Source organism: Zootoca vivipara, chromosome 16 (genome assembly GCF_965207765.1).
Source record: "Zootoca vivipara chromosome 16, rZooViv2.hap1.1, whole genome shotgun sequence".
In the NCBI taxonomy this organism is placed as follows: domain Eukaryota; kingdom Metazoa; phylum Chordata; class Lepidosauria; order Squamata; family Lacertidae; genus Zootoca; species Zootoca vivipara.
Genome location: NC_142599.1, coordinates 38,962,833 through 38,976,329, shown reverse-complemented (window position 1 = coordinate 38,976,329; position 13,497 = coordinate 38,962,833). Strand labels below are relative to the sequence as shown.

The window sequence follows — 13,497 nt, the reverse complement described above, 5'->3', positions numbered from 1 at the left end:
CAAGTAATAATAACTTTAAAAACCCTGACTTTGCAGTCCGCCATCCACCCCTGAAAGAACACCTGCATTCTTCTAATTAGCCATGCTTAAAAACAAACTGAAAATTACTCCAGCCAACCCCCCCATCCCAAATTTCGAGAAAGAGGCTATTTGCTTTGCTGTTTCAAAGGCAGAGTTTTCGGAGGGATTGGGAGGCGGGAGAAGGCGCAGAGGGAGGGAGGGAAGGAGGGCTGGGTCATATGGGATGCTTTGAGCCGGGGCAGAGATGGATGAAAGGCCACCTGGAGTTCAGGTGAATGCCACATGTCGATGGTACAGCGCCTGGGCCTCAATGGCTCCTGCACGGCAGAGGCGCTGGAGGAAGCCTTACCTAGCAAACCGCTCCTTGTCGTTCGGGAGCTGGTCATCATCACACCTAGGAGAAGAGTCGGGAGAAGGAAGAGATAAGAAAAGGGCAACTTCAAACAGCACGGAACGGACTGGGCCTCTTTGGACAATGGCCCGGCCACAACTGCTGAGACTTGGGAGACTGTTTCATCCCGATCATTAGAGTTCCAATTTCTTAGAAGAATATTATTTTTTATTTGCAATATAAATGTTTTATGTGCAATATTTTATTTGCAAATACAGCAGCTCAGGTCTATGTGGGCACTTTCTACAGTCCTTTTCTTTTAGTCGCCTTCTTTTGAAACAGAAAGTATGGTGGTGAATTTTTATTCATCCGTCTTTTTGTAAACTGCTTTGAGGTTTTTACGGCCCAGCGGTATATAAATTTTATGGAACCAATTAACTGACCATCGAATACATGCTCAGAAGGCCTGCCAGTCTGGATCTCCTACAGACAATGACACTGTGGCTTGAAGAGATTAAGCTTTTGAACAGTGACTGTTTCAGAGCTGTAGCTCATCAGGAATCCCATATGGGATGAGACGGTGTTGCAGGACTACGTGGCCTAGTTCATCAGGGTTCCCAGGCTAGATCATGGAATCATAGATGTGTGGGGTTGGAAGGGACCCCAAGAGTCATCTAGTTCAAACACCTGTACTGTAGGAATCACAGCTAAAGGAGGCCACCCAACTTGTTTAAAAACCTGCAATGGATGATAGCTCACCACCTTCTGAAGGAGTCCGTTCTACTGTCAGATAGCCCTTACCCTCAGAAAGTTCTTCCAGATGTTTTGCTGGAATCTCCTATCTTGTAACTTGAACCCACACCTTTGGGTCCCACCCTCTGGAGCAGTGGCAAATAAGTTTACTCCATCTTACATTTGACAGACCTTCAGATATGTGAAGATGGCTATCTTATCACCCCTCAGTTTTCTTTTCTGCAGGCTAAACATACCCAACTCCCTCAACCGTTCCTCATAAGGCTTGGTTTCCAGACCCTTGATTATCTCGGTCGCCAGACTCCACACACATTCCAGCCTGAACATATCATTCTTAAGATATTATAATGTTGCAGCTCTACGTAGCCACGTTCATCAGGGATCTTCCTCTAGACACAACAATATTGCTGCACTACGTAGCCTATCAAGTTTGGCCATGCAGTGGCATCACTAAGGCAAAGCATAGCCTTCTGTAAATGAAGGAGATGCTTCCTGCACTGGACACGAGTCATCCCAGACAATCAGGGATACCAGAGAGAATGGAATTCGACCTCAGCTCTTGCACAGCCCCCAAAAGATGGTCCAAGTCCCACTCCCTTCTATTTTCTGATGAGCGTTCTCACAAGACGGATCCGTCTCTCGCTTTGGCTCAGCACAAGTCCCCAAGTCCCTTGCCACTGGAAGTCCGTCTCACCTGAGAAATTTGCTGTTCCCTTCTCCGTCGTCATCAAAATCGAGCCTGGAGAACAAGAGCAACAACAACTGTTACCTCAGCTGCAACAAATCTCCCCCTCAGACTCCCAAGTCAAACAGCAGGTGAAGAAAACGAAAGCCGAGCAGAATCTTGAAACTCAAGAGGGCTCCAAGGATGTTGAAATTTAGGTACAGGGTTTACTGTACCTCCTCCCACCTGGCCTGGTCTCAGCTCATCCCAAAACTCTTCACAGAGGCAGCAAAAGAGGGGCCCTGTACCTGTTCTTGGACTCCGGTTCCCATCAGTCCCAACGCCAGCAAGGTTAACAATAAAGGATGATGGGAATTGTAGTCCAACAATATCGGGGGCAAGGCACCAAGCTGGTTTTGCCACAGTGGAAGAGATGGGAAGAAAGAGGCTCATTCCAACAGCTTTCCCCAGCTCATTCAGGCACCTGCTCCTACCCTACCCCTGAATTGTGCCAGCACTTGGTCATTATAAGAGCAGATATTTAAGAATTGGTGCCCAAGTTTGATTCCCACCCCTTTCCCCTTGTGTGTCATGCTTTTTTGTAAGGCTGTGGCAGAGACTGCCTTGTTTTAATGGATAGTATGTAAGCCACTCCGAGAACCTTTTCGGCTGAAGAGCAAGGTACAAATGCTCCCAATAAATAACAATAAATTCTAAAAACAGGCGGGAAGCCTAAATGCAGCCCTCCCGGCCTCACTGTCTGGATTCTGAGACCCTCCTGCAGGCCACGCCCTCTCCCAATAGGCCACACCCCTCATAGTCCTGCTTTGTGCCTTCAATTGTTTCTTCCTGGCTGGGATGGGTCTGCTGAACTGTGATGTCATCTTCTGTTTGCATGGAAGGAGGGAGGTGTGTGTGCATGTATGAGAAATGTCTGAAGCTGCTGTCCGTACCAATTTTTGTACAGTAAGTCTGCAACTTGCACAGGAGTTACATTCCAGAGATTGCGCCTGAAGCCAAAAATTACTTAAAGTCAAAGCACATTGGGTTCAATGGTGGGTGGCATTGTCCAAGTCTTTTTTCTCAGATGCCCGTTACACTTTTTATTTTTATTTTTGCAAAATGTGCAAAACTGAATGCACACAAGTTAAATGTGTGTAGGTTGTGGGCTTGCTGTACCAGCAAACATATTTGCAGGTGTTAATGTACTTTTGAACTACATTCCTATAGCACGGAGAATAAAGGCAGGACCGCAAAAGTGGAATTTGTGAGCCTTCATGGTAGCTAAGAAGCTTAAAACTTCAAACTTAGAAGGATGAACATCCACCATCTATTACGAAATGGCCTTGAGAATCTCACCAGCCCTGGCTACATTTGAACACACTTCCTACAGACACATCAATCCCGTGGGGATACTTATTTTGGCTGGCTTAGAGCAACTTATATATATATTTATTTAAGATGGATGTACTGATGTTTATTGTATTAACATAAAGCTGATGATTGTTTTTGCTATTTTAAAGCTCCTCTTCATTTTTTGTCTCTTTCTTCTTTGTTAAATCTGCTATTTAAGAATCAGCTTTCTTAAAAAGAGAAACTTCTGGCTTCTGGGATGCATCCGATAGCGCAAAGGGAGAGTTGTATCCATGATAACAACTTGCTTTTGCCTCTGGCCCTGCCCAACACAGGTGCATGGCCCCCAGCAGGTTACATGCAGCCCTTGGGTTGGAAGGGGGGAGCCCCCACCCTGCAGTGACCACTGGAGCCACCCTTACCCTGTCCTCCGCTTGTTTGCTCTCTGGACGATGCTCCCTCCAGAACACGCGTCGGGGCCAGGCGTCCCTGAAGCAGAGCCCAGCAAGGGGACATCCGATGCCATTTCTGGAAGGAGAGGGGGGAAGACAAGAGGGGAAGTGAGGCATCGTCCCAAGAGGGCAGCAGACATCTGCTCTGGGTTGCTCTGCTGACTGGCTGGCTGGCCAGGCAAACACCACATCGCCAGAGCTGAGCCTTCTACACACACAGCAGGATGGAAGTACCAGACTTTCTGGCACATTGCTCTGAAGAAAGCACACTGGAGGCCAGAGAGAAAACACACACAACTCAAAGGGAAAATGTGTCTGGCTTTTAAGAAGGCGATGTCAGGATCAAAGTCACTCACCATCCCCACTTAGTCACAGTCTGGGGTTGTGTGAATACTGAAAGATTTGGGACAGACAAAAGGAAAGACTTCTTCACACAGTGCAGAATTATGGATTTTGCTCCCACAAAAAGACAACAATGGGTGTCACCTTGGAGGGTCTTTATTTATTTAGGGGAAGGGTTGTTTTTATGACACCGTCTGGACCAGGCATCCCCAAACTGCGGCCCTCCAGATGTTTTGGCCTACAACTCCCATGATCCCTAGCTAACAAGACCAGTGGTCAGGGAAGATGGGAATTGTAGTCCAAAACATCTGGAGGGCCGAAGTTTGGGGGTGCCTGGTCTGGACCCTGCAAAACAACAAAACAACCCCAGTTTGCATGCATGGTGAGCACTCGTCCCACAAGAAACACCCATCTGGAAGCCCCCAAAGTCTCCTGGCCCCAGACGCCCAACAGAGGGAAGAGGGAAGCAGAAAAGCAGAAAAGAAAGTACTTTTTAATGCAGCGCTGTGTTAAACTATGGAATTCTCTCCCATTGGAGACAAATTCATTAAGGAGAAGGCTAGGCTCTGTCTCCACAGTTAGAGGCAGCAACACTACTGAAAACCAGTTGCTAGAAACCACAAGCAGAAGAGAGTAGTTCTTGTGCTCAGGTCCTGCCTTTTGAGCTTCCCATCAGGGCATCTGGTTGACCTCTTCTGATGCTCCTATGAAACCTCCATGTCCAGAGGCAGTCTACCTCAATTCCTAATTTCTTTGGGGCATTTGGCCACTGTGAGAACAGGACCCAGGACTAGATGGGCCACTGGCCTGATCCAGCAGGCTCTTCTCATATTCTTATTTGCCCCTCAAATAACAAACCATTGACTCAATTGGGCTGCCACAGATGGAAGAACTCTTGGAGCAATAAAAGCACAGCACGGGCATGGCATGTTTTATGCCGCGGCAATCACGGAAAAGAATGAAACAATACCCACAAAGATAATTTAAAATCCTGCTGCAGGCTTCTCTCAGGACTCCGTTCCCTCTGAGGCAGGCCAGATCTAATTAATACCACAAGGCTGTAAAACTCAGAGAACAAGCCATAAACCATCTGAAGTGCTCTTAGGGGCTTCAATCTCCCTGCCTTTCCTCTCTGGGTTTTGTGTGGGTTTTTTTTGCGAAGAGCTAATAAGATCATATTCATGTACAAAGCCTTTAGAGACTGTCCAGAACAGAAAGGCAGTCAGGAAAAGAGCAGCAATGACGCAATACCAGTCTAAGCTCTGCTCCTTACAACCCTTTTACGAATTGAAAAAACAAAATAAAATCAATTTTCTGCCTGCAGCTGACAGTGGAGAAGGAGTCTGCTGAAAACGAAAGGTTTCCTGGCAGGGGGGAAAAAAAAGCAGAAGACCAAAAGCCGTCTGAAGGAGGGGAACTCTTAAGAGCACCGAGAGTGGTCAGGCGACATCCCTGCCCACCATTCCTCCCTGTGATGAGGGACTGAGTGCTAAACCACTCTAGGAATTGGAGTTAAGAGTCCAAAATATCTGAAAGGTGATGTCCTCTCCTTTTGTTTCTGCACTGGTGACTCCCCATCTTCCATCCTCTGCAACGGTGGGAGGACCACCATTTCCCAGCAGGCCTATGTCCTTCATCCTACACATCTATTCTCAGAGAAGACACACCATCGAAACAGGGAAGACCACCGTCTCCAGCTCTTGAGGAGGAGGCTGGTCCATCTGGGCCAATGGGGCAGTGCCTCACCAACCTCTGCCAGCTGCCTGCCTTCTTGGTTGCTGCCAGTGCTTCCTCCTTTGTCTGAGTTGCCCCTTGTGTAGAACTCAACAGGGAGGAGGCAAAACTAGAATTCACTCCAGCACCACCTACTGCTGGTCTCCCTGCCTTACGTCCTACCAATCTCAACAGGCAACACCAGGGGCAGTCCCTGCCTTCAAGCGCTACCTGCCAGCTGAAATGAAACGGCCTGGAGTAATGTAAACTGCCTGATGAACTTTATGCAGATGCCCTTATGGTTCAACAAAAGGTTAGCAGGCAACCAGGGCAAGTGGCAAACAAACAGCTCTCTATGGTAGGTCTGAGGACCAGTTCCTGCAGACACCTGACATCCCCTTTAAAGTTGCTGTTGCAAAAATCCAACGCTGAACCAAAGGCTCCAGCAGACATTTATTTATTACATGTACATCCTTCTTCGAGGTGGCCTACTGAGTTCTCCCCATCTTATCCTCACAACAATCCTGTGAGGTAGGTGAGGCTGGCATAAGGTCACCCAAGGAGCTTAAGAAGAGATTGCATCGAGCCCAGCATCCTGTTCTCACTGCAGCCACCCAGTCGCCTCTTTTGGGAAACCCGCTTTCAGAAATTGGTTTTCAAAAGCAGAGGCTCAGCATGGCAAGCCATCATGGCTAGTAGCCATTGACAATTTTCTCCTCCTCACCATACTATTAAACATTCAGCACACTGCAGAACACTGCTGGGTATTTTCTGCCCCCTCTTAGGACCCAAATATTTCAGATTAATTCATGCCTCCCAAAGCTTATAAGTCCCATGTGTTTAAATGTATCAGAGACGATGAAATATACTAGAAACACTCGAGGAAAATCTGTAGTTTTATATGCACATTGTGAGATTTTTGTGCCAATTATCTCCAACTTCCTCCCCTCACTTCTACTGGCCCTACTCCACTTTGCACCCCTAACAGGAGAAAACGGACCATCATTCATGGTTAAACCAAGCCATTTTTTGGCTTGCAGACACCCCCCCCACTGTGCATGAATCTATAGGTCGCCTTCCTGTGTCTCCCTAAATGTCCATGCTCTTGCATTCCAGAAATTGCACTGTGGCCCAGTCACCCTTGTCATCCACCCACATCCCCAAATCATGCAGCCAAGGGTGTGTTTTTCTATTTGTTTGATCCTGATGTAATCTTTAATTTCATCACATTTTCTTATGTTGTGTATTTAATCAGTCAATACACAGTATCTTTCTTTCCATTTTTAGAGAAAGGCCATATATTAATCCTTAAATAAAGAAAAGGATACAGGTAGGTAGCCGTGTTGGTCTGGATCGAAGTAAAATAAAAAAATTCCTTCAGTAGAAAAGGATAGTTTCCCTTTGGCAGTGCCCCCTCCCCAAGCCAAGACTCTTTATCCCCTACCCCCCCAAATCCTAACTCCAACTAAACCTTTTCCAAAGGGGTACCCAGGTAAAGTCTGCGGCAGCAAAAAAAAAAAGGGTTGTCATCCCCAAAAGCTGATTTCACGATAAATGTGTTATTTCCGGGGAACCCTATTAACCAACTCATTTATGTCATTCCAAGCCCTGGGCCACCCCATACCCCTCTCACCCCACAACTGCCACAGCATCCTCAAGTCACTCTTACCTGTATTTTTCCCATCACCCCAAGCCCCTGCCCCACTTCTAACCATATGCTCCCCCATGCTTTGGCCACACCCCCAGTCAAGACACACTCTCCACCCTCCCAAAGAAACTCCACTCTGCAGGGGTGGCCCCCAGATTCGCTTCAGGCTGCTTCAGCTCCCCCAAACCTCTAAGTCTGAGCCTCCCCCCATATCTCATGATTCCATGCAGCCCCCCCATTCCCCACAATTCACCTACAGTCGTCCTAAATCTATAACCCCTAGCTGCTCACAGACACCCTCATCCTGTAACTCCCCATTATCCCAAAGTGCAAGTCAAAGCCCCCAAATCTGTACCTCTGAGCCCCACAGGTTCCCCTTACCCTGTGCTTCCCCTTTCCCCCCACACCCCGTCTCCCCTTCCCCTCCCCCAAATCCCCCCCAACCCTCTCCCACTAAGCCCCCTAACTCACCCCCCATTCCTCCTCCTCCCCAAAGGAAGAGACCCCCAAAAACCCTCTCCCCCTGAGCCCCTCATTAACCCCTTCCATCCCTCTGCCCCCTCCCCTCCTGTCACTCCAAGCCCTCCCCCCACCTTCCTCATGCTGCCCCCTCCCCACAGCTCACCCCCTTCACCCTCCAGTCAGACCTCCCCAAAGGCCACTCCAGCCCCCCAACCTCTAACCGTGAGTCCCCTCCCCCTCCCCCCCACCCTGACGCCCAGGCCTCTGCCTACCCCCAACTCACCCTGGTTAGCAGCAGCTGTTGCCATGGCGACAGGAGGAGAGGGAGTCCGCTCCACTCCCCCCCCCCCGCCCCTGCCTCAGTTCTCCCCTCTCGCGAAGCGTCAATTCCAAGATGGCGGCCGCTCCAGCTCCGGGCGAACCCCGCGAGGGGGCGTGGCCGAGGAGGCGGGGAGAAAGAGCTCTTCCATTGGTGCGCGGCCTTCCTAGGGGGCGTGGCCTCGCCTCACCTCCCTCTCCTGCGAAGGCAGATGACGGGGCGGGGCCAGAGAAGGGCGGAGCTTATATATAGGGGCGGGGCTTGGGGGAAAATAAAAGGCTGGTTCGGAGGGGCTCCCCGCGCGGCGCATTGTCGGGAAGGGGGATGCGGTGACGTCAAAGTGACGTTATTTAAAGGGACAGGGCGGGGGAAGGAATCTCGGGTGACCTCATAGAGTGACGTGACTTCAGCGGGAAAGGTTATTTTTGGTATGACACTATCGGCAGGGCTGGTTTTAATTTAAAAATTAAAAGGAGGGCTGGGGACGATGCCTTTACCTTGGCTTTTAATTTTATTTTGTAAAAAGGTCAGGGTTCAAGGTGTGACGTCATGGGCGTGTTTCATTCATTCATTCCGATGATAAAAGTATTATTTTAAAGCTGTTACTATTAAATAGTAGTATTTAACACAGAGAAACTTGCCTGTTTTTCTCTCTTAGCTGCTGTACATAGGGGGGGAGCTCTGTTTCCTGGATACTTGCAATCTTAGCACAGTACAAAAGGAAAACAGACTGGGGTGGGAAGAGGAAGAGGAAAGTGAGCACTGGTCAGCAGTAGACACCAGAGCGTGGCTCCCTTCAGCTCTCCAGTTCTACAGCTGGGCTGATGATACAAGTGCTGCTTGGTGTCCTAACTGCTGGAGGACCCACATTTAAAGCACAGGAGTTCCCCCAAAGAACCCTGAGAGCAGTAGTTTCTTAAGGGTACTGGGAACTGTAGCGCTGTGGGGTAAACTACGGTATGGTTCTCAGGATTGTGGGGTGTGTGCTTTAAATGCATGGTGTGTGCAAACTATTTTCGGAGCCTCGTTGAAGTCTAACCTGTAGGCACTAGCTTGGATGAAATGTAGGTGAAATCACACAGAGGTTTCATTCTTTGATCTGTCCAGCTCCTACTGCCAGTCCTTTTCATTGCAGCGAGTTCTGGTACACAGGAACAAGCATGACATCTGAGCCAACCTCAAAGGAGTGGTTATCTCAAGGCAGCGTGCTTAGGATAACAACCTCTGAGTCTTGGTTGCATCAGCAAGTCCTCAGTGCTGCTCCGAATGCACTCTGCACATGTTTAGAGGCAATGCCATTTTAATCAGGGAAGTGCAACTTCAAGACTGGGCTTTCTCCACTCTGAGACTCTTTCCAGGCCATACCCATTTTTGGCTCTGCTCTGCACCCTCCTAGAGCACTTTTGGCCTGTCCTGAATGTGTGCTTGAAGTGTGGCAATGCTTCTTCCTCACTTGAACGGAGAAAAACCTGTGACTTTCATGTGGCACTAACGTAGCCTTCTGTACAAAGACTCACACCTTTCGCTCCACCCACCATCGGCACGTGGCCCCCAGAAAGTTGCTGGTCATAGGGTGCTACTGCCCTCGGCCTGCAAAAAAAGATTCCCCACCCTTGATCTTAATGACACCTTCACCACCTTCCAAGGTTGTGCCTGGCTCCTCATGATACTGACAGAATCATAGACTTGTAGAGTTGTAAGGGAACCCAAGGGTCATCTAGCCCAACCCCCTGCGATGCAGGACCCTTGAGCAGGGTGGTGGGGCAGGAACTTGGCCTGTTTCTCAGCTGTCCCCTCCACCCATACAGTGGTCCCTTGGTTCTCAAACGCCTTGGTACTCAAACAACTTCAAACCCAAACACTGCAAACCTGGAAGTAAGTGTTCTGGTTTGCGAACTTTTTTTGGAAGCTGAACATGCTCTAATTTGAGTGCCACACTTCCGTTTCGAGTGTTACGCTGAGGTCTGACTGTTTTTGCTATTTTTGCATTTTTGTTTTTGCGGCTCTTTTTGTTTTGTTTTTGTGACGGTGTGGAACCCAGTTCAGCTACTGATTTTGTGATTGCAGTGCATGGTTTATTGCTTTCTTTTTATGGGTCAATGGTCTCGTTATTCATGTTAAATTGCTGTTTTGAAGGGTTGTTTTTAAAAAGTCTGGAACGGATTAATCCATTCTGCATTACTTTCTTTGGATAAGCATGCCTTGGTTTTGGAACGGACTTCCGGAACAGATTAAGTTTGAGAACCAAGGTAGCAGTACAGGAAAAGGAACCCCACATGGAAAGATATGCTGGCTGAGTGACTGAGGGTACAATTTAATGGGTGAGGGATCACGTCACTCTCATTACTGGGAGCGTTTGAAACGTGATACCACCCCAACTTGATGAAGTATTCATGATACCTTTGGGTTACAGCAGAGGGGAGCTGGAGCTGACCAGCTGTGGAGGATAACCAGCAGATCTTTTGCCAACTTACAAGGGACGTCTCCGTGTCGTCAGAATCCAAACGCACGGTAGGAGCCAAATCCGGTTGACTTCGTACGACTTCTCTGTCTCCCCTGCATCTGCGGTGTCTTTTGTTCGATAAACGAACTTACTTTCAGTACGCCATCCTCGGTGCATAGTTGAACTATGGAACTGCCTTCTGCAGGAGGCAGTGATGGAATCCATACAAGGGGAGAGAGGGCTCTTGCGCTAGAATCCTGCTTGCTGGTTTCCTGCTCAGCCACTCTGAGAACAGGATGCTGGACTAGATGGGCCCCTGGCCTGATCCAGCAGGCTCTTCTTAGCGTCTTATGACCTAAGGCCCTACCTCTACAAATTTCCTTCTTGCTTCCCTCTAATTTTTCTCCAGTCTGACCAGTCTGCAGCCTGCAGGTAGCTCCACTGTTCAGTTCCACAGGGATGGCTTTGTTTCCTTTCACTTCAGTGGCGGTGAACCTCAGCCTCATGTGGCCCCCTGGCCTCTCAATCTGGCCCTTGGGACTCTCCATAGGCCACACCCCTCTGCAAGCCATGCCCCTTGACAGCCCAGCTTAGCAGCCTTCTTAGGTGTTTTGGACTGTATCCCTGAACTACAATAATACTTGTAGCTCCACTGTTCAGTTCCACAGGGATGGCTTTGTTTCCTTTCACTTCAGTGGCGGTGAACCTCAGCCTCATGTGGCCCCCTGGCCTCTCAATCTGGCCCTTGGGACTCTCCATAGGCCACACCCCTCTGCAAGCCATGCCCCTTGACAGCCCAGCTTAGCAGCCTTCTTAGGTGTTTTGGACTGTATCCCTGAACTACAATAATACTTGGAGGACAGAGAGGTTTGAGTACAGAGGTGAAATTTACATGTGTTGCTCCGCCCCTTTTGGCCTCTGGCCCCACCCACCACTGTCATAGGGCTCCGCAAGTACAATAGTCTAGAAGTAAATGGTTCTGACCTGCATCAAATCAGAAGGTGGTGGACTCTCCTTCCTTGGGAGATTTTTAAACAGAGCTTGGGTGGCCATCTGTCAGGAATTTTTTAGCAGCTCCTACACTTTGGAACTTCCTGCCTCTTGACATCAGGCGGGTGCTGTCACTGTACTTTTTTTGGCACCTGCTAAAAACATTATTGTTTAGGCAGGCTTACCCAGATGTTGAGAAAGTTGATCTGAGCTTTAATCTTCTTATAATCTATTGTTAACTTTTTGAAGGTCTTAAATAATGGTTGTTAATACTTCTTAGCAATATTTTTATTGTTTTGTCTCTTTTCTAAGCAACTTTGGGGTTTGTTTCATTTCTACCATCAAGCGGTGTACAATTTTTAATGAAATAGATTAAAGTGTATTTCCTGCATTACAGGGCAGTTGGATTAAATGGCCCCTGGTGTTCTTTCTATGATTCTAATGATAACAAGTGTAGGGGTTGGGGGTGTGTCATTTGGCGTTTCAGATGTTGCTGAACTACATATCCCATCCTCCCTGTCTTCTGGCTTGCTGATGGGAGTTGTAGTTCAGCACCATTTGGATGGCTGCATGTCCCACATGCCTGAAATATGATAGGTCGGTGGGTAAAGGTAAAGGCACCCCTGACCATTAGGTCCAGTCACGAACGACTCTGGGGTTGCGGCGCTCATCTCGCTCTATAGGCCGAGGGAGCCGATGTTTGTCCGCAGACAGCTTCCAGGTCATGTGGCCAGCATGACTAAGCCACTTCTGGCATACCAGAGCAGTGCACGGAAACGCCGTTTACCTTCCGCCGGAGCGGACCCTATTTATCTACTTGCACTTTGATGTGCTTTCGAACTGCTAGGTGGGCAGGAGCAGGGACTGAGTAACGGAAGCTCATCCCGTTGCAGGGATTTGAACCACCAACCTTCTGATCAGCAAGCCCTAGACTCCGTGGTTTAGACCACCGTGCCACCTGCATCCCAACTCTGTGGGTAGAGACTCTTACTTTCAGGGTCATGGCAAAATAAAAAAATTCCTTCAGTAGCACCTTAAAGACCAACTAAGATTTTTATTTTGGTATGAGCTTTCGTGTGCATGCACACTTCATGGGTTTGAGGCCCACACTTAGCAAAAGATTCCTGCATTGCAAGGGGTTGGAATTCTAAAATTCATTGATTCCCCCCCCCCACACAAAAATGTACGGCCAGGGGTCTGAACCCAGATTGCCTCACACCATCCTGCCTCTCTCTCCCCATAGGTGAGCAGACATGCTTTCGCCCGGCTGGTGAGAAGCAGGCTGCCACATCGGACCCATGGAAAATCCCACGCCAGAGACATTTGTGGATGTGGACAAGGGGATCTGCATCGGCTTCCTCTCGCTCATGTGCTTCTTCCTGATGCTCATGATGGTGCGCTGTGCAAAGCTCATCATTGACCCCTACACTGCCATCCCCACCTCGACTTGGGAGGAGGAGCAGCTTGATTGACAGCATCCATCAGCACGCAGCAGCACCCCTGATGGGGACAGAAAAGGTGGAGGTGGAAAATGTGGGTGGAAGGAAAGCAGATGCTTAACAGTATTAATCCTTACTCTTGGTTCCTCCACTGCTGGACTAGACCATTTGGATTCTTTCCAACTCTAGGATCCTTTGATCCTATGATTCTCAGAGTAGTTCTCCCCTGTTCCATGAAGCAGTGGAAAAGCTCAGGACAAAATGCATTGTCTGATGTCAGATCCACGCCAGACATTTAAAGCACGACTTTCCCAAAGAATTATAGGAAACTGCCATTCCTCCTCCTCGCAGAGCTACAGTTTCCAGCCCCCTAGACAAACTACAGTTCCCAGTATCCTTTGAGGGAATTAGTGGTTGTTGTTTTTTTAAAAAAATGTGTGTTGAGTGTACTTTAAATGCACAGCGTGCATCTGCCCTCTGACTGATTTGGTTCCCAGATTCCCAGCGTGGGTTGCAATCAAATACAGTATACAATTGTAAAACAGTATACAGTGGTACCTCAGGTTA

The 13,497-nt window shown here is 48.5% G+C and overlaps 2 protein-coding genes across 5 annotated transcripts in view; one reads left to right on the top strand and one right to left on the bottom strand.

Annotated features, from left to right (window-relative positions):
* ARNT (aryl hydrocarbon receptor nuclear translocator) overlaps positions 1-8,168 on the bottom strand; it is a 33,896-nt gene extending 25,728 nt beyond the window's left edge. For all 4 annotated transcript variants that reach the window (XM_035098051.3, XM_035098052.3, XM_035098053.3 and 1 more), the window contains exons 1-4: positions 8,023-8,168; positions 3,545-3,650; positions 1,800-1,844; positions 371-415 (exon numbers count right to left, since the gene is read on the bottom strand). In XM_035098051.3, coding sequence (XP_034953942.2) covers positions 371-415; positions 1,800-1,844; positions 3,545-3,650; positions 8,023-8,047 — 221 coding nt within the window. In that variant the 5' untranslated portion in view covers positions 8,048-8,168. The remainder of the gene's footprint in view (positions 1-370; positions 416-1,799; positions 1,845-3,544; positions 3,651-8,022) is intronic.
* A 4,599-nt stretch (positions 8,169-12,767) lies between these two features.
* CTXND2 (cortexin domain containing 2) lies at positions 12,768-12,981 on the top strand. The gene has a single exon (XM_035097767.3). It carries the CDS (start codon positions 12,790-12,792, stop codon positions 12,961-12,963), a length of 174 nt encoding a protein of 57 aa, XP_034953658.1. The 5' UTR covers positions 12,768-12,789; the 3' UTR covers positions 12,964-12,981.
* The last annotated feature ends 516 nt before the right edge of the window (positions 12,982-13,497 follow it).

Excerpts from the sequence above, each read along its gene's own strand:
- CTXND2 (XM_035097767.3), top strand. The coding sequence starts at position 12,790 with ATGGAAAATCCCACGCCAGAGACATTTGTGGATGTGGACAAGGGGATC.